Raw genomic sequence first — 21172 nt, 5'->3', positions numbered from 1 at the left:
GTACTTGGAGGGGCAAAGGTGGGTGGATCTCTGTGAGTTCAAGGCCAGGTTGGTTTATATAGAGAATTTCAGGATAGCTAGAGCTATACAGAGAAACTGTCTCAGAAAACCACAACCAAAATCAAAAATAAACGAATAAATGAATAAATTACACTTGGTAACAGAAGAAACACGAGACAAATCATCAATACAATGTTTTATTTACCTCTGAAGTTAATCTGTTTTTGACATAGAGTCTCATGTAGACCAGGCTGGCCTCAAATTCCTTATACAGGGAAGCCCCTCCACTCCTGCATGCCTGGATCTCAAGTACACTACCCCATCCAGCCCCATCCCCAACTTTCCTTTCCTAAGATACTAGACCTCAGTTTTCCTGCAGGTTTTAGCCAAGCACTAAAGCTTACTGAGAGGTGTTACCAGAGCAAAAAGCTCAAACAGTTATTAAATCAGCAGCCAGGCTGCCTCACATACAAAGAAAACATGAACAGAATAATTTCATCAAATATCTTAGAAGGTTGCCGGTGACAACTAATTTTCATAATATGGGTTGACTTAAGGCAAACACTTTCAAGTAGTTTACAACATTTTCCTCTTCGTTGCTAAGATACTTGTTGCCTAGGTCCTTTCTCTTTTTCAGAGCTACTTTCTCCTTTTTTGTCTTGTCTCAAAGCTTATGAAAGCCCGTGTAAGAGGAGAATGAAACAATGAGGGGATTTAAAGCTAAGTATGGACACAAAGCTTAAATTACCCTAGGAATTTATCTAGACTAGATAACAAGCCTGGCTGTTTCCTGAAATGCTTGCGACTGAATTTATCATATCTGGCTTTCACATTCTGATTTTATCTGTAGTGCTGGAGACTCAAACCTAAGGTTTTGTGTAAGATAGACATGTGTCCTACCACTGAGCTACAACCCAGCCTCATTATATAGTAATAACATATATTAAGTATGTAGACAATATATGTACATATACATATATTAAGTATATGTATGCATATATTAAGAACATATATTAAGTGGAGCACTTAAAAAATACTTAGTGAGAACCTACTATGTGTTCCAGCACTTGCTAGGACCGGAGGCTCTCAAACAAACAACAACAATAAATAAGGCCAGGTAAGTGTCAGAGCCTCACAGAGTAGACAGAAATTCTTTTTGTCTTTAGATTTATTACTTCTGTCTGAATGTTTCATCTGCATGTGTATATGAGTCTACACGTGTGCCTGGTGCCCTTCAAGGTCAGAAGCTGCAAGCCCCCATGTGGGGGCAAGAGAAGCAACTGCTCTTAACCACTGCAGCAACACTGCAGCCTGGGGTAGGAATTCTTACTGTGTACAGAAGGTATTCCAGTGACTGGGAAAACAAGTCAGGTCGAGGTCCGTGTCTAAGACCCAGACAAGCTTAAGGTATTGAAAACATACTGGGAGGAGTTGGCAGAAAATAAATTAGATGAAAAGTGGCTGAAATTGAATTGTAATTTAAATTTTGGAATTTAGCCTTTGTTCTCAATAGAAAAGAAAGTATAGGCTTGTCAGCATTCCTAAATCTTATCGGTCTTTAAGATGAACGGGTTCTGTGTGCTGTGAAAGGTGAGAGAAAAAGGTAGCAGCAGTATGTGGGGAAAGCTTCGTGTGAAAGAAGAAGGATCTAAAAAAATTGTCCGTGGTCTAAATGTTAAAAAGGGGTCTTGGGATGACAGGAATGGGTTGGAATGATGAGATCAGCCGAAGGCTCAAAGTGGAAAATCATAGGCATACTGTGGCCAAGAAAAAGAGGGAAGATGAATACGTGTCAAATAAATGTATGCTTTTATGAAAGATGATTTCATGTTTTACTAGGTTTTCAAATGTTACCATGTGACCTTTGCAGGAGCACATTACTTCACTTAGTGGTAATTTGTCCAAAGCTGGAAGAACAGTGTTAAAAACGACAACACAACAGTCATATATGAATTGCAAATTCAAAACATAGAAATTTCTGGTGATACCAGATGTGGTGGCACATCCCTTTAGTCCCAGCACTTGGGAGGTAGAGGCAGGAGGATCTCTGAGTTCAAGGCTAGCCTGATCTACAGAGTGAGTTCCAGGACAGCCAGGGCTATACAGAGAAACCCTGTCTCACCAAGAATTTTTTCTTTTAAAGGGAACTCTTTTGAGTTCCCACCGAAATTACATGTGAAGATTAGCATCACTGTTTCACCATAGTGCTCCATTGTACAAGTATGGCTAACTCATACATTTTAGTATTTGTCATACCCTTATTATATTTAAGGAGTTGTGTTTCTTATCGGAAAGAAAGAGAAGAGATTAAAACAGCAGCTTATAAGCTATAGATATTAACCTTATGATTCCTTTAGGAAACCAACAATGGAAGCAAATACTACAAACAAACAAACAAACAAACAAACAAAAAACAAAACCACAAGGACTATTGGCCATGATGATGTACACCTGCATCACCAACTCGGCACCTAAAGCAGGAGGATGCGAGTTTCAGAATAACCTGGAACACACAGTAGGACCCTGGGGAAATATAGAACTCCATCTGAAACAAAGTTTGTTCCCATCGTGCTGTTTTCTTTTGGAGTGAAGAAAATAAAGTCTTACCCAGTGCAAATACTTTCTTCAAATAGAGTCATTTAGAATGAGACAGGAGAGAGAGTTCAGCAGTCATGAGTGTGCACTGCTCTTGCTGAGGACCTGAGTTCAGTTCCCAGCACCCAGGATATATGGTTCACAACTGCCTGCAACTCCAGATCCAGGGGATTCAACACTGTTTTCTGAACCCCTTGAGTATTCACAAACATGTGCACACACACGCACACACACACACACACACACACAGGCACACACACACTTAAAAAAGTAAAGTAAATGTTTAAAAAACACATACATCAAAAAACATTTACACACACAAAAAGAACAAAAAGAGACAAGAAGTAAATGTCAAATGTAAGGGAAGCAGAATGGGATAAGAGAACACACAAAGGTGAGAGGATGTGCAGCAGAGTAGGAGACAGGGAGAACGGCTTAAGGTAGTATTTGATTTGAGTTGGGCCTTGTGGAGTTAGGAATTTGGTAGCATAGCCCACAGAAATGTGAAAGTGTTTGCTCTATTTTAGGTAAGACTACTAACCCGTTGTGCATCCAGGAAGGGAGGGAAAGAAGACAAGGCTCTGATGCCAAAAGAGTTTAAGAAGATGGAGAGTTTATAAGTTGCACTCAGATTTTTATGTGCAGAAAAATGATTGAGTCCGGTAAATACAGGACAGGAGCAAGCAGCAGGTTATATCCAGAAGCACTCCTTATTGGCTTTGGGATGAACATGAGCAGAGGGTCAGCTCTGAGCAGGCTATAGTTTCTAGCCAGAGGGCCAGTCTTTTTTAGTCTTGGTTTTGGCCTGATGTTTCAACAACATTGTTAGTGTGTGTGTGTGTGTGTGTGTGTGTGTGTGTGTGTGTGTGTGTGTGTGTGTGTGTTTGTGTGTGTGTGTGGAAGAAAAAGAGAGACATACAGAGGAGGAGAGACACAGAGAGACAAAGAGACCAGAGAGGCAGAGACCGAGACAGATTTTTGGAAATAGTTCTCACTAGGTAGCCTGGAACTTATTAAAGGGATCAGGCTGGCCTTGACCTCGCAGAGATTTACCTTCTGCTTTCTGAGTGCTGAGATTATATGCATGCACTGTTAAGCCTGGTTTTTACCTCCTCAGTCATCTTAGTGGCCCATTTGCTAGTTTCCTGATGCCCAATTTTACAAAAAGCTTACACACAGTCATGTTTTTGTAATTCAAATTATAACACAGTTCTCAATATATAGAGTGAAACATTAATGTTTATGATATTTATAATCAAATTGAAAAGTTGTGGTAACATGAACGTAAATATATACATATTTTCTATTTAGAAAACTTTGCATTAGCTGAGTTTTCATTACATGTTAGTATGTGTGAGTGATTGAGTGAGTGAGGTGGCAAAATGTTCTAAAGTCATTATGCAAATTTTTTCAATTGCATATTTTAAATTGATACCAAATAGGTGGTGAAGAGACAGTTTTGTTTGAGACAAAGATCTAAAATTTCCTATTGGAAAATGTTGTCCAGGAAATCATGAGAGGACAGTGCGACTGAAATGAATCCCACTGTGTTGAGTGGGACTAAAGTAGACTTACAGAACCATAAGCCACTGGAAGACTTTTAAATTGGATACATGTAGCTCAATTATTTGATTGGCAGCTTCTTTTAGTAGTGGAAAACCAGAGATTTTCTTACTTCCAGCGGGGCGGGGTGGGAGCAAGTTTCCCTCAAAGAAACTGCTGGTGATGTTGGCAAGGAAAGTGCTTTGTGTTTTCTTATGTGGAACAGAAGTCGGAACAGAACTGGGCTGTGAAGCTCAGTGGTTAAGAAGTCTTGGTTAGCATGCTCAGGGCTCTAAGTTCAGTTTTCAGTCATTATCTGAGATATTGATTGACTTCCGGAGTGTCTTTTGTGTAAATTCTTACTGTGTCTTTTTCTCCTAGTCCTTGGAAGGAAGCAAGAGTTCCAGTGCCAAGAAATGAGGTCAGGAGGGCGGAGTATGTGCATGCTTATGGATGTTTAAGGGAAGTGGAGGGGGAAGGGATTGGAGGATGTGCTAGTTAAAACTCATTCCCAAAGAGTGCATTTCACTGGAGAAATTAAGGAAGTCTGGATTTGTTTTCTGAAAAGCACAGCTGGATATGATGGCCTATGAATCCCAGCACTCTAGAGGTTGGGGCAGGGTCTTGACTTTGAGTTCATCCTATACATGGAAATAAGAAATATAGATGGAAAATAAAACCTAAAGTGAATGGATATTTTAAAAATTAATTAATTTAGAAATATTCTAGTTTCACGATTTTTAACCCATTTCCTATTACAGTTGTCACAGATGAAATGCTTAGATAATCCTGAAGGAAGGATTGTTTGTGGGCTATGCTTAAGATCACTCTGCCTGGTTCCAGAAATGATGACTCAAGACAGCTTGTACAGGAAGTAATGTAGGCTGGATAGACAGAACACAGAATGCTGGTAGAAATGGCATGGTGCACTTGCTATTAAGGGGGCATAAACCGATTTGGAACTTGTGGCCACCAATGTATAAAGCTGATGATCAGATAGGTATTAAGGATCATATAGTTAAAATGTTTGAGTCCTCTCTTGTAGCACAAGCCTGCAATTCCAACATTTGCCCAAAGATCTCAAGTTTGAAGACAAAAATGGGAAAAAAGAAAAGAAGAAGAAAATGGATAGGATGATTAGAAAATCATGCTCATTTCACAAAGGGTTTGTTATACTGTGAAACCAGGAGATTTTAGGTCTATGACCAAAGTTTGTTGTTCTTTTTTTTTTTTTTTTTTTTCCGGAGCTGGGGACCGAACCGAGGGCCTTGCGCTTCCTAGGCAAGCGCAATACCACTGAGCTAAATCCGCAACCCCAAAGTTTGAAGGTCTCTACAAAATGTCTAGTCACACATTAGACCTATGTTTTATCAGAGGAAATAAAAAAATTAGTGAGGCAGAGGCAGAAGGATCACAAGTTGGAAGCCATCTTAGGCTACATAGTGAGAATCCATGAACATGGAAAGAATAGGGTTGTGAGAGTCTGGGAAAAGGCAGATAAAACATTTAGATACTATAGAAATGTAGAAAGTAGAAGTTAAATTTGTCTTTTGATGGTATGTTCCAGAGACAGCTACTAAGAACAGTTTGATAAACACATATATGATCATGTTATATACAATCTTTTCTTTTTTTTTTTCTTTTTCCTTTTTTTTTTTTCGGAGCTGGGGACCGAACCCAGGGCCTTGCGCTTCCTAGGCAAGCGCTCTACCACTGAGCTAAATCCCCAACCCTTTGTTATATACAATCTTGAGCCAGGGTCTAAGTGCTGGAGATATAGATTGTTAGTGAGACTACTGAGGAAAGGAGAGTGCAGAGATGGAAGGAATGTGGTCTCTAATGACATCACTGAACGATTGAATTAGCCAATCCTGGAACCTCTTCTATCATCTGACATCTTATAGGCTAAGCCTCTTCTAATTGGATTTTGCTGCTTCTGCCTATAGCCCTGTAATTAATCATGTCATTCTCTTAGATAACAGCATTTCTGTACTAATGTAAACATATACTTGCATATGTCTTATACTAATAATGAATTGATACCTTGACACAATAAAAACATATGCCTTGTGTTATCATAGCAAGCTAAATCCATCAGCCTTGAAATCCCCATCATTAAATAAGTTAGATGACTTTAATTCTTTGCAATGAGGATCCATTATATACGATGGTTTATTTTAAATGCACATTATATTAAGCTGAACCTTATGTAAATTAAGAATCTATAATCCCTACGGATTTGCATTAAAATGTTGGCCACATGGTGACTGTCTACACACACTACCAGTAAACCAGTAAAAACATCTTGGGACTGAAAAGATGGATCAATTTGTAGTATTTTCTATAGAAGCATGAGTACAGTTCCTTAGCCTGTGCATTAGAGTCCGGAGTGATGGGCTGGAGAGATGGCTCAGCAGTTAAGAGCACTCACTGCTCTTCCAGAGGTCCTGAGTTCAATTCCCAGCGACCACATGGTGGCTAGAGTCCGGAGTGATAGTGTGCACCTGTCATCCCAGAGCTGGAAAGACAGAGGCAGAGAGATCCCTGGAACATGCTTGTCAGCCATTCTAACTGACTTGGTGAGCTCCAGGTTCAGCAAGAGATCATGTCTCCCATAAAGAGGGTGAAGAAGGATTGAGGAAGGCAACTGATATCAAACATTGCCCTCCCCAATTATGTATACACACTAGTACATGCACCTATACATGCACCCTTGTAAACACAAACACCGTCTAATACTTATTGACTTTTCAGTATGTGCGAGTGCTATGCAAAATGCTTTGTTAAGTTCGATGTAATTATCAGAAAGCCTATAATGTCAATGTTGTCATATTCTCATCTTATAGATGATGTAATTAAGGCTTAGAAAAGGTAATTTGACCCCAAACAGTTGAACTGAGTTCATATGCATAGAGTTATTTGTTTGTTTGTTTGATTGGTTTGGTTTTTAGAGACAGTTTCTCTGTGCAGCCTTGGTTGTCTTAGAACTCACCCCATAGAGCAAACTGGCCTTGAACTTACAGATCTGCTTGCCTTTGCCGCCCAAGGGCAGGGCTTAAAGGCATATGCCACCACTACCCAGTCAGTGTTATTTGTGTCCTTACTTTCCATCCTTCAACAGAATCCAATCTGTCTTCATTGAATCTCACACTTTTCTGCAATGAAATTGATTTCCCAACTAAACCCAGGTCCTCTGCCAGACAGCAAGTGCTCTTAACCACTGAGACATCTCTCGAGCCTCACCATCAACCAGCTTGCCATAGTTACTATAGAAGTGCCCTCCTATTGAAGATGCTAGATATGCTCCCATCTATCTTTGCTGCCTTCTACTCTACCTTTGAGTCTAAAGGCAAGGTAATTTAAACATTTTTTTAATATATGTTACTTATTTTGAGGAAGAATCTCATGCAGTCTGCACTAGCATTGAACTTGCTGAGCACATGACTGAAGACTTGGAGCTTCTGATCTTTCTGCTTCACCTCCCAAGCTTTGTGATTCCAGGTAGGAATCATGATACCCAGTTTATAGGGTGCTGAGGATCAAACTGAGGGCTATGTATGTGCTGGGCTAGCACTCTATACCTCCAACCTCTCTCTCTCTCTCTCTCTCTCTCTCCCTGTCTCTCTGTCTCTGTCTCTCTCTGTCTCTCTGTCTCTCTGTCTCTCTCTCTCTCTCTGTGTGTGTGTGTGTGTGTGTGTGTGTGTGTGTGTGTGTGTGTGTGTGCTTGTGCATGTCAGTATAGTTCCCCATTTGAGGCCAGAAGATGTTAGACCCCCAAGAACAGGAGTTGTGTTGGGAATGAAATATGGGTACTAGGAACTTCAATCCTCTGAAAGAGCAGCAAGTTCTCTTAACCTCCAAGCTATCTCTATCCAGCCCCCAGGAGAATTTTGGTTTGTCTGTTTGTTGTGTTGAGACAGTTTGCCTTTGGAGCCTTAGTTGTCCTGGAATTTGCTCTGTAGACCAAGCCTGCTTGGAATTCAGAGACCCACCTGGATCTGCTTCCCCATTGCAGGAATTAAAGGTGTGTACCACCACCCAGCCCCCAGGGTGAGGTTTTTAATTGCGAATTTGATCATAGAACTTTTCAATGATTTCTCATTGAGCATAAAATAAGATATAGAATATTTAGAGTGCAATGCAACAAAAAGGTCCTGTGTTGTCGTTTTGTTGGTTAGAAGTATGTGTGCATGTATGCATGCATGCATGTGTGTGTGTTTTAAGACAAAATCTTACAGTATAATTCAGCTTGACCTTGCTATAGATCCCAGTTTGCCCTTAAACTCCCAATCTTTCTACTTTAGGCACCGACAAACTGGAATTCCAGGCATGTGCTACCACACCTCAATCTATAAGATCTTATGCTAAGTCTACTGGTTCCCATGTCTTCCCACCTTCCAGGCGTTCTACCTACAGAGTACTCTTTCCAAAGCTGTTCATATGCTCTTGTCTCCACATATTTTACTTCTAGCTCACCAAATACGCTTTTTTCCTTTTTCGTAATTTTTTAAATATTTTCTTTTTGGAAATTAAAATATAATTACATTGTTTTTCTCTTTCCCTTCTTCCCTCCAATTTTTCTCATATATGCCCTTACTCTCTTTCAAATTCATGGCCTCTATTTCTTCAATGGTTAATTGTTAATTTGTTATTTGTGTATGTGTGTGGGTGTATCCCATTGCACAAGAATCTTAAGGTCAAAGAAAAACTTTCAGAGTCAGTTCTGCCCTTCCTCAGTCCTAGGGTCGCAGGATGACAGACTCTGGAGACTAAGAGACTAGGGAAGTAGAAAGGGAAGGAAGCAGAAGGGGAGGGAAGGGGAGAAGATGAGGGGAGATAGGAAGAGCGAGGGGGGAGAGAAGAGAGTAGAAAGAAGAAATAGAGCGGAGTGGAGGGGAAAGAGAAAAGACAAGAGGTGTAGGGTAGAAGTGGGTAGGGGAGAGAAAGACAAAGGGGATGAGGGGAAAAGGTGAGGAGAATCAGGGAAAGGGGAAGGGAAAAGAAGAAGCAGAGTGGAAGAGGTATGGAGAAGCAGGGGGGAGAGGTTGAGGAGCAGAAAGAGAGGGAGCCAGGGAGGAGAGGAGAAGGGGAGGAGGGTATACGGAGGAGAAGGGAAAGGAGGGAGAAGTTGAGTGGGAAAAACAAGGGAGATGGGAGAGAGGATGACAGAAAGGGAGATGGTGAGGGGAAGGAAGAAATCAAGAGAAAAATGAGGAAAGGTGGAGGAAAAGGAGGAGATGGGATGGGGCCAGAGAAAAGGGGAGGGAAAATGGGGACAGGAGAGTGAACGAAAAAGGGAGAAAGAGGGGGAGGAGAGGTGTACTAGAGAATGGGAAAGCAAAGAGAGGAAAGGGAAGGAAGGAGGAGAGATAAAAGGATGAAGGAGGAGAAAGGGGAGGATGTAGAAGATCAGGGAGTGTAGAATTGGGAAGAACAGGGGGGCAGAGAGAGAGAGAACAGGAGGGGTGGGTTGGGGACTGGAAAAGAGGAGGGGGAATGGAGAAGTGGGGAGAGGAGATGAGGGGAAGAAGCAGAAAGGAGAGGAACATGGAGAAGGGATGGGATGAGGAAGAGAGGAGGTAGGCTAGAAAGGAAGGAAAAGTGAGAGGAAGGAGAGTGGATGGGCATTGGAAGGAGAGGAGGGTGAAGAGTGGAGACCAGGAAGGAAAGTGAGGAGAAAGGAAATGAGGAGGGGAATAGGAGGTTTTAGGATGCAGAAGAGGACGAGGAAAGGAAGAGTGAAAAGAGAAGAAGGGTAGGAGAGAGCAAAAGAGCAAGGAAGAGGAGGTAAGTGACGAAGGCATATGTGGAGGAAAGGGAAGAGGAGATGAGAGGGGGGATGGGGCATTAGGGGTCTAGGAAAAGCAAAGAAGAATCACTAGCTTGCCAATGTTTTATGAGGCTAGCATTCCTGAGATACCCCAACCAGTAGAACTATCACAAGAAAACTGTAGGGGGAGGGGGAAGGGGGAAAAGAAAACTGTAGACTAATGACAGAAGATTTATCCCAGGAATCTCAAGGTGATTCAATATGAGATAATCTGCATAAGATACCCTATTAATAGCACAAAGGGGAAGAACACACAATTATTTCAAATGATGCAGAAAAAGTACAACAATTCAAACAGGTGGGAGTAGCCGGGAACTTCCTTAGCATGACAAAGGCCCTTCATAGATTAGTCCAGGGTGGAATACTAAAAGGCCGCCCACCATTCCATCAGTGAGACAAAGATATGCACTTGTTGAAACTAGAGAGAGGGTGATTCAAACACAGGGTGAATGCACTGAATGGCTCACAGCTTCCCTAAAATAGCTCATTGAGTGTTGTGTGAACAACAATTTACATCATCTAGAATTTTTTTATATGATGAATCATTTATTCTTTTGACTTAGTGACCTATAAGAATGTTTTCTATTTTCCTAGCTTTAATTATCAGAAAAGGAGTTATAATTTAGAGATTGTATGGTAACACCACAAATTGGAATTTTTAACTACAATCTCAGATGAATGTGAGAGAGAAGTTGAACTAAAAAGGACTAAAAACAACTTTTAAGAGAGCCTGAGGTGGAAACTAGATGGATTTACATAAGGAATTTAAAAGCTAATTCAGTTGCAGCTGCAGAAAAATAATTATATTTTTTTTTAAAGATTTATTTATTTTATGTATGTGAGTACACTGTCGCTGTCTTCAGACACACCAGAAGAGGGCATCAGATCCCATGACAGATGGTTGTGAGCCACCATGTGGTTGCTGGGAATTGAACTCAGGACCTCTGGAAGAGCAGCCAGTGCTCTTAACCGCTGAGCCATCTCTCCAGCCCAATATATTTTTATATAATATAAGTATATTGAATGTGTTTGCTTTCCCTTAGTAATGTTGAGAGAAGTTGTTTCTCAAAGCCAAAATTTTCTAGAACATTCTGGTACATTCTCGGGCTTCATCCTAGACATTGTAAGTCACAAACTTTGCAGGGTGAGATCTAGCCTTCCATATTCTACACTCAAGTCTGAGAGCCACCACTGAAGACCAAGAGGTGTGTCTTACTTAGGGATAGTAAGCATTTTCTTACCAAACTATGCTGATTCGCAAATGGTGAGCTGTTCCTTCTCATTCTTGTGGGGTTAAGAAGGAGTCCCTGTGAATTATCACTAAGACAAAAGAAAACATTTTGCTATATAAAGTCCATTACCAATGTTTTAAACAAGTATATCTTATAATTAAAGAGGAACACTATGACTGTAAATGACATCTTGGTGGAGATAGCTGTGCAGATGTTCACACACACACACACACACACACAGAGAGAGAGAGAGAGAGAGAGAGAGAGAGAGAGAGAGAGAGAAAGAGAGAGAGAGAGAGAGAGAGAGAGAGAGAGAGAGAGAGAGAGAGAGGAGAGAAGGGACTTATTCAGCTAAGCTTAAACAAGTTTCCTTGTAAGGTAAGAATTTCTCAGAGATGCCATTTTACCTCTAATTGTTCTCCTGAGAATAAGCATAATTTACTGTAACCTTGGAAATATGTCATTTGTGTGTGTGTGTGTGTGTGTGTGTGTGTAAACCTGTAACTGATTTAATTTTATGATCAGTGCTACAATGTACAAGCACAAATTCTCTCTTAATATCTGAACTGTTCCAAAAAAGAACCATAACCAATAGCAGGGCTCACAGGGTCTGCCATTGTCTGCAGGTAAACTTTGCCCTAGGGTATTAAAATGGTTTTAAATTCATTGTGTACTCTAAAAGATTTCACATGAAAAAATCCAGACTCAATATCTCTGTCTTCAATAGAAAATTTGCAAGTTTGTTCAACCCCGGGCCACATTCCCACACTGCAAACAAGAGCAGACAAGTTGAGCAGCCAACTACTGCCCACTGAAAATGGAGCCTATGTTCCCAGCTTGACTGTTGCCTTCACAGGTGGCCTCAATCCTATTTGACCCTGTCACCCCGAAGAAGTCATCTTTTACTTTTTATGTTTCTTTTTTATCATAGCTTTTCAGTTTAACTCCAAAGAAGTCACAAAAGAATACAGATGGTTCCCATGTACTCTTTATCCAGGTTTCTCCACTGACTACAAATAATTTAGTCTTTAGCCAGGACTGGTAATACATGCCTATAATCCCAGCACTTGGGAAGTAAAGGCAGGAGAATCAGTAAGAATCAGTAATCCAATGCCAGTCTCAGCTACATACTGAATTTGAACCTACATGAAACCTTCTCTGTCTCTGTCTCAGTCTCTGTCTGTCTGTCTGTCTGTCTGTCTGTCTGTCTGTCTGTCTCTGTCTCTCTGCCTCTCTCTCCCCCCCAAAAAAGAAAACAAAAACCAAAAAAACAAAAACTGTAACACTTCCTGCTTGCTGTTTATATCCAATCAAGTGTCTTTTACGCCGTACCCATAAACTCTATTTTCTATCCATCTTATTCTTTTTTAGGATTGTAGCCAAAAACACTTCAAAACATTTTTCCTTATACACAAACTGCACAATAGTCTCTTTGGCCTCCTCACCTCTGTTCTTTCCCTATTCCAAGCTATTTAGCAGACTGCCAGGGTCACCTTCCTAAAGAACAGCTTGCTCTCTAGCTCACAATTTCCAGTGGCTATTATCTGCCACACTCAGGTCTTTATTATGACTTTCAAAGCCCTCCACACTCTGGCTACAGACTTCAGGATTTCAGGGGCTAGGAGAATTTCCGAACAAAATGTAGACATAAACATAGATTCTCTGTTTTTCTTTTGCCGGGTATAGCACAGTGAAGTGAGCAGAGTTCACAACCACCTAGTCTGTAGTTTTGAACCAACTACAAGAGAGGAGCTTAGAGGCTACAGACACAAAGTAGCCAAGAGTGCAGAATATTAGTCTTATTTGACCAGCACACACACATAATATACATACATATATACATATACATATATATAGTCTGAAAATGCAATTATTTGTGTTAATCTAAACTTAAAATTTTTAAGGAAATACAAATAGCAACTACCTTGATTTGATTATTACATATCATCCACAAATATTGAATGATTTTGTAGCCAACAAATATGTACAATTAATAGTAATTAATTCTTTTAAATATTATTGACCACAAGTTTAATTATTTATTATTATACTTAGATTGTGGGATTGAACCCAGTACCTAGAACATGCTAGCCAAGGGATCTACTGTTGAGCTCTATTTTCAGCCCTCTTTCTATTCCCTGAGTTGCCTGGGCTGGTTTGGCCTCACTTTGCAGCTTGGGTAGGTTTGTGTTTTCGTTTGCCTGTGTGTAATCCTGGCAGTCGATCCCAGGTTCTCATACATGCTAGGTGAGTACTCTGCTGGGGAGTCATTCCCCTCTCCGACCGTCTAAGCTTTAAAATAAGGGCCAGAAAAGAGGTTATTTAAAAACCTTACTTTCCAATATAGTATTGAAAAGCCACCTTAAGTGTAGTGTTGAAAAACTACCTTATCTGCTGGGTATGGGGGTGTTTATCTCTAATCCCAACACTTAGGTGGTGGAGGGAATAGATCATCAGTTTAAACACAGCCTGTTCTGTAACACTCTGCCCAAAGTTTTGACATTAGAAATTAAGTAAGTGGAGATTGAAGGTATAAAGAACTCATGAGGATCCTTCTGCCCCAGCCTTCCAAGTGTGGGAATACAAGTATGAGACACCTCACTCAGCTACCAAAGCATTTGACACACCATAAGAATCACGTCTGACATGCACGAAGTCAGAGACTTGCTTACGTGAGGACTTTTTGTTGTTTATGGCATATTTATGAACTAGGGTGAAGTCAGAGTCTTACTCTGAAGGGACAATTGGTCTAAAGCAGGACCGTACTGAGCCTTAGTCAAATTCATTTCCCTGTCTTAGATTTCCAGTTGCATATGCACTATATTCCTTTACTCATGCCTCAAATTCTTAGTGTCCTCCTACTCTCTAAGCTACACCTAACAGTGAACAATTCTATCTTCAGTTTGCTCAACACTGCCACATGGATTCCAAGTGATTGTCTAATTTTGCATCGAATTCTGTTTATAGAAAAGTATATCTTTCTGGAAGCATTATTTACAGAAGCGAATTTCCTGGGCTGAGGAAATTGTTCAGTGGTATTGAGTTTACCTAGTATGTTACAGGCTCTAGTTTTCATTCCTGGGACTCTCAAAACAAACAAGTCAAACATCCTGCCATGCTTTATGAACATCATTTATTAGTAAAAATACCAAGGTCAAAAGTTTTGGCTAAGTGAAATGGCGAGCTCCCAATTCAGTGAGAGGCCCTGTTTTAAAAAGCAAAGTGGAGAGAGATAGAGCAAGATATCCAACACCAACACACACACACACACACACACACACACACACACACACACACACACACACACACACACACATACACAAAGAGAGGGGGGGTATTTCTCCATAGTCTCCTTTGTCATGCACAGGATTAAAGGGTTTTATTTAATATCAATATGCAATTTGAGATAAATTCCATCACTCAAGGTCTTATTGCATGAAGTAACATTTGTATAGAAAATTGAGTTAATGGCAATTTATCTAGTAAGAATTAAAGCTACAAAGCTTATCATTTAAGCTAATCTGTCTGCTTGGCTAGCAAGTCCCTGGGATCTACCTGTTTATGGACCCTAAGTGCTAGCTAGCATTACAGGGTCTAAGTGCCAAGCCTGGCTTTTATTGTGGGCTCTGGAGATCTGAACTCAGATCTTCATGTCTGTGTACCAAGCAGTTTACCCATTGAACTATCTTTCCAGCCCTGAGAGAAAACTTTAATGACCTTGTGATGGTTTGAATGAGCATGGCCCCACAGGCTACTAGTTTGGACACTTAGTACCTAGTTGGTGGGATTGTTTGGGGAGGACTAAGAGATACTGCTTTGTTGAAGGAGATGTGTTGCTGCAGGCCAGTTTTGAGGTGTCAAGGCTGGAGCAATCCCCAGTGTCTCTTTCATTCTGCTTTGGGGAATGTCTCCATGTGAGCTTTCAGCTCTGCTCCAGTGTCAGGCTTGCCTGGCTGCTGGCACGATTCCTGAGAGGATAGTCATGGACTCTCAAATATGAAACAGCCAGCCTCAAATGTTTCCTTTTTAAGTTGCCGTGGTCATGGTGCTTTATCCCAGCAATAGGAAAGAACTAAGACAACAACCTATGTGCTGCTTATCTGCTCATATATCACATGTATACCTGTGCTTCATGCGCGCATGCACGGGGGGTATTACCCACTGAGATTGCGTAATTTAAGAGGTCAACTTTCTGTAGGATCTAAATTTAAAAAAAAAACAGCTAGGTATTTAAAAACGTCCAGGTTTATTTTCTTGACAACAATTTCCATCTTCAGTGTGCAGGAGGTGAAGGTCAAACAAAGGTAACAAGTGAGCTGAGAGAATGAAAAAGCAGTGTGAGTGGAGGGTTGGTCAGCTTCTTCAGAGGAGTAGCTGAGGGATAAAGTGAAATCTCGAGAATGTAGTGTTCCACACCAACTGGTGTCTACAGTTGGGTCCATATAGACCCATCAAAAGAGAATGGTGAGGTTCAGACATGTGTTAAGCTAAGGATGGGTAAAGATGGGGTGAATGCTGCCCCTCAGTTTGCCCCATCCACACCCTCTCCTCTACTAGGCTGAGGTGGGGTCTTTAGACACCAGGGATATGGGAGGAAATTCTATTGGATGTCATTGTATCCAGCACCCCCCACCTTTGCCCTCGGGTACATAATGCTCACCCAAATCCGTTGACCAAAGGGATGCTAGTGGATCTTCTAAGGTGAATGTTTTCTACGGTGCTGGAAGCTGGTACCAGGCCTAAATCCACTTCCATAGTCTCCTGAGTCACATCAGTGTTGAGGATAAAGCCTCTGCCAAGTTGGAAATTTTGGATGGTATCTGGTTCCTGCTCATTTAAGGACATGTCTTGGTGGTAAGACGCTGTAAAGAAAATAACCAATGGCAGAAGAGTGAGAAAATTGTGGCAGAAGCCATTAGGTGAGTAGGGCCACTCACCTTTGAAGCCCTGGTGTCCCTTATACCGATGGACATAAATCTGGACAGAACCCCCTTAAAATCTCCTAGTTCTCACCTGAACCCCTAATTGCCAAAAAAGTCTAAATCACTAATACAAATGACTGAGTAAATTCTCCCTTTTCTAAGCCATGGCAACAAGTAACTGTCAAAAAAAAAAAAAAAACCCTACAGATTTACCGTCCTGAGGAAACAGGGCAGTTTTGCCTCCACCAATGTCTGTTGTCAAGTCAGATGATACAAGATGATACACACTATCTACGAAAGCAATTACCATCCTTTATGGCTCAAGACCAGAGTAGCAGAGTAGCACATGTGCAGTCTAGGAACAGTCCGTCCATGACTCCTTTCTTCTGTGTTCTTCCTAGTGCTGTGCTAAGGTCATTTATCTGTTCCCATGCTGACTATGGCATTCAGGAAAGAGTTCAGAGGTGTGTGTTATGAAGAATTCTTTGCTTTTTGCCCCATATTTCAGTTTTTCCAGGACTGATCTCTTACCTTTCTGAAACCAACAAACTTGCTTAATGACATGCATGTGTGTTTCCTATAACAAACTACACCTCTGTAATTAGAAAGCACAACTCAAGTCCAGAAAGAGAAAAGAGCAAAATGCTAAGTGTTTATGGCTTTGATAAATTGCTTTACCAAGTGAACCAAATGTGCAGATAAATCATCGTTTTGTAACTATTTTTTTTACAATAATCTGATATGAATATTTACAGTGTATTAGAACTGACTGTTGGCCCAAGTCCTCGGCTGATTTACAGATATAACATAGCGAAGCTTATTTTTTTTCTTAAAACAAAAATCTCAGAATACATCGAAATCAGTGTTTCATTTTATGTATTATTGATGCTGTGTTCATTTCAGCATTGCTTCTGCATCTCACATTTAACTTTTCATCTAGACTTGTTCAGCATCATGTAATGACTCCTATCCAGTGCTAAAATCCTAACTTCATGCTAGTAATATTAGGGGAAGTTTCTTTGATTATCGAGACAGTGTCTCACACTGTAGCCCAATTTCACTGGGGATTTACCCTGTAGCACAGGCTGATCCTGAACTTGTAGCAATGCTCCTACTTAGCCTCAAGAGTGTTTAGCAGCGTAAGCCACCATGTCCACAATTAATTCTGTGTTTGAGTGTGTGTGGATAAGGAGGGAATACTGGGGACTGAACCTAGAGCATGACACTAGGAAAAGGCTTCACTGCTAAGGTATAACTTCAGCATGTTAATAATATATAGCTGCACATTTTAGGAAACATAAACAGAATTGGCCAAAAAAGTAAATAAACCTAGTGAAATGGGATTTTTTAAAAATTAAAATAGCTGTAATATTTGAATATCATTTTAGAGTTTATAAAATGTTTTCATATGTCTCAATTGGTTCAGTCATCAGCCTTGCTCAGCTAATCAGTGGTGAGTTTAAACTAATGGAATTGTCTTGAGATAGTTTGTGAAAAGTTATGACATGTAAGATCATAATCTCTTATTTTTCATTCATTCTGGGAATAGAAGAAGAAAAACTTGATTATGTTCAGCAGAATTAAATTATCTAAATCCCAGACATGAGGATGATTTGGAGTCTCCACTCCTGATGTAAGACAGGTTAATAATAGCTACCATTTATTGGGCACTTATGTGCCTGGTACTATCCTAATCACTTTAAATATGTGGTCACATTTAAAGCTTACAATAATTCTGTGAGGTAGGCACCATTGCAATGCCTATATTTCAAAGGAGGAAGCCAAAGATCAGAGAGGTTATTCAAATTCCAATTACTGAGTAGCAAAGACAAGATTCTTGTGCCTTTCTGGTAAGGTAAAAACATAGACGAGGCACCTCTGAATGTTTGTCTAAACAGGATTTCTATACTAATAAGCATTCAATACATATTTATTAAGTTGTTATATGAATACATACATGCAAATTTAAATAATCTATGCTTCATAGTTGTCTTGCAAAACATATGCACTACTACTTTTTAACAGTTCATTCAGATCCCAAAAGATTAAACCAGTAAAATCCGGTTTACCACTCATGATCTGAAAGGCATTGTGAAAATTCCCAGAGTATTTGGAAAGTTTGTAAAAAAATGATTATTTAAAGTTGAGTAATGAGGGCTGGAGAGATGGCTCAGAGGTTAAGAGCACTGACCGCTCTTCCAGAGGTCCTGAGTTCAATTCCCAGCAACCACATGGTGGCTCACAACCATCTGTAATGAGATCTGATGCCCTCTTCTGGTGTGTCTGAAGACAGCTACAGTGTACTCATATACATATAAATAAATAAATCTTAAAAAAAGAATAAAAAACAAAAAAATGAGTAATCAGAGATTATAGGAAAAGTGTGGTGCTTAAAGACAGAATAGGTCAAGATAAAACTGTGTAACCAAACTATGAACAAAAGTTTCTGCCTCTATCTTAATTTTCGTGTTGTATATTAATATCCTTGGAGTTAATATGTTTTAATGACTGTATTTTGAATAAATAGACAAAATTTCATATACCTTTGCATTTCACAGTTTTTAAATATCTAAATTCAATAACACTAAGAAACAAACATGAAGCAACAACAAGGAAAATGTAACAGAAACTATGTTTCTATGAAAAAAAGGTGTTGTACACATTGCTTCTTCTTTCCTACCAGAACTTGATGTTAAGACCCTGTTGATGAAAATACCACACCCTCTGTCACAGTACATAGAGGAATGAAGCTGATCCTGACTGAGAAGCTTCAGGCCCACTGGGTAGGCTTCATAGTGCTAGAACATGCTATATAGACTGCTAAGGTTTAAAAAATAAAAGTCATGAACACTCTTACCTAACTGTGAATGGTATGACCCACAGTAATGTTTGGTCTGTCAAGATATGCTCCTGGGTACAATAGTGGCATGAATGCTGTGGGTATTACCCATTCCTTTCTAATTGGATTTAAGGCCCATTCTGCAAGAGGAAATCCATGCCATATGTTGTAATTCTGACCAAGAACCCATGTCTGTGGAGCTCATAGATGTCAGGGGTGAACTTGCTATATTTAATTAAATAAACTACCCATTAAATATGGTTTCTTGGTATGTAATCAGTACTCTCCATTCTCATTAGAGAAACATTTTTGTACAGTGAACAACAATTAATGTGGAAACTTGCAACTGGTCCAAATGTAGAGATTTAAGTGTTTTTTAAGTGCTCAGACATAAAGTGGACATCTATACCGTACCCCTCAACCCAAGCCTTAAAGAACATTGGGAAAGAGGTGTGGCAGTTTTAAGTACCAGCACCTTGGAAGGGCTTGAGTGAAAGTGTTTCCTAGACAGGACAGGATTGATAGACTTTTGAAATTAAGCAGATGTGATTGCCTACCTAAAGATTGAGCCAGTCCACATTCCAGCAGGAGGGAAGGGATAGCAATCACCTACTCCTAACTGAAAAGCTACTGACAGTTGGTGGCTGAGGGAGAGTCCATTGTCTTTAGGGATGTGATCCCTAGTAGATTGGCCATACATTAGTGGTTGGCCCCACACCAGAGTCTGAACTGGACTCTATAGGTTTTAAAAATTAAGAAAGTGAAGTTGAAGGGGATAGGAGGTGGGAAGCTGAAGTGGTATGGAAGACATGAAAAGAGTTGGGGGAAGGATTAGGGTATGAGAATAATAAAAGTACATTTTATATATGTATGAAATTCTCAAATAATAAAAAGACATTATGCTTAAAAATAGAAAAAGAAAGGGATGGCAAAGAAATAGAAAATGACTGACTATATGAGAAGACATTAATTCTATTACTCAAAAGAAGAATTCTCTTTCTCAAGAGAAGATTTTCACGTTAGAAATTGAAAGCCTATAAAGACACAAACAGGCCCCAGTACATCCTCAGGTGAGACTATCAAAAGGATCAAGTACTACAAAGCCAAAGAAACACAGTACCCTATTACAGCCAACAAAAATATTTAAAGAGATTAGTCTTACTTCTTTACACCTCTGCCTACACATTAGTATCCTCGCCCTCAGTGGTTTCTCTTCTACAATAGGCCATGGTCTCAGATCAATGATTTGCTTGGACCTTTACCTTAAAACTTATACTATCTTTTTCTTCGTATGTCCCAGTCTGCTGCCCATATGCCAATTGCCTCATCTGATAAAGCTGTCCCACAGACGTGTCATAAACAGCTCTTTATTTGGTGGGTTGTCACAGCAACCTTAAAGTAACATTTCAACCTTTAGCTCCCACAAGAGCAAGCCAAGTAAATCCTTGGTCACCAACCACAAATAACCCATACCTCTTAAACGATTCACATGAAAGGCAACAAAAATTAGGTAGACACTGATGGTATGAATAAAACTGGACATGGGGACTAGAGAGAAGTCTCAGCTGTTAAAAGCCTGTACTGCTCTAAGTTCAGTTCCTAACACTGACATCAGGCTGGTCACAACTATCTGTAGCTTAAGCCCTGAGGGAACAGATATCTCTGGCCTTCTCAGACACATGAAAACACACACACACACACACACACACACACACACACACACACACACACTAAATCTCAAACATTATAAACTATTGCCATTGCTCACTCCTACTTACTCTCCAGAACTTGATGGTAAGATCCTAATTTTGAAAAAAACTACATACTAGAATCAAATAACATGGGGCAGTCGATCTGGTACAAGTTTTCATAGTGCTGAAAGGTGCTATGAAGATTACTAGGAGAGAAATATAATCATTATTTCTACCCAACAGAGAACCATGTGGAGTACAGTAATGTTCTGCCTGGCAAGATATGCTCACTGGTACAATAGAATTGTACATGTGCAGTTTGAATGAGAATAGTCTTCATAGGATCAAATGTTGAATTCTTGGTCTTCAGTTAGTGGAAGTATTTGGGAAGGATTACAAGGTGTAACCCTTGTTAGAGGTAATGGAAGGCTTTGAGTCTTCAAAAGACTTTCACTGTCTTAGTTACTTTACTATTGTTGGGCCCAAACACCACAGTATATAGACAAATTATGAACGAAAGC

At 40.0% G+C, this 21172-nt stretch overlaps 1 protein-coding gene across 11 annotated transcripts in view; it reads right to left on the bottom strand.

Annotated features, from left to right (window-relative positions):
• Pabir3 (PABIR family member 3) overlaps positions 1-20334 on the bottom strand; it is a 63633-nt gene extending 43299 nt beyond the window's left edge. For 9 of the 11 annotated variants that reach the window (XR_005498084.1, XR_005498083.1, XR_005498085.1 and 6 more), the window contains exons 1-3: positions 20223-20333; positions 15860-16061; positions 11209-11287 (exon numbers count right to left, since the gene is read on the bottom strand). Coding sequence is in view for 6 of the 11 variants with exons in the window: in XM_008773644.3 (XP_008771866.1) it covers positions 11209-11287; positions 15860-16044 (264 nt within the window). In the remaining 5 variants the exon portion in view is untranslated. Of the gene's footprint in view, positions 1-11208; positions 11288-15859; positions 16062-20122 lie in introns of all 11 variants that reach the window. The other 2 variants (XM_039100142.2, XM_039100141.2) reach the window with 2 other exon arrangements.
• Positions 20335-21172: the final 838 nt, after the last annotated feature.

The sequence above is a fragment of the Rattus norvegicus genome, chromosome X (assembly GCF_036323735.1).
Source record: "Rattus norvegicus strain BN/NHsdMcwi chromosome X, GRCr8, whole genome shotgun sequence".
NCBI classification, from domain to species: Eukaryota; Metazoa; Chordata; class Mammalia; order Rodentia; family Muridae; genus Rattus; species Rattus norvegicus.
Note: the sequence above shows the minus strand (reverse complement) of the source record. Positions and strands in the feature narration are given on the sequence as shown.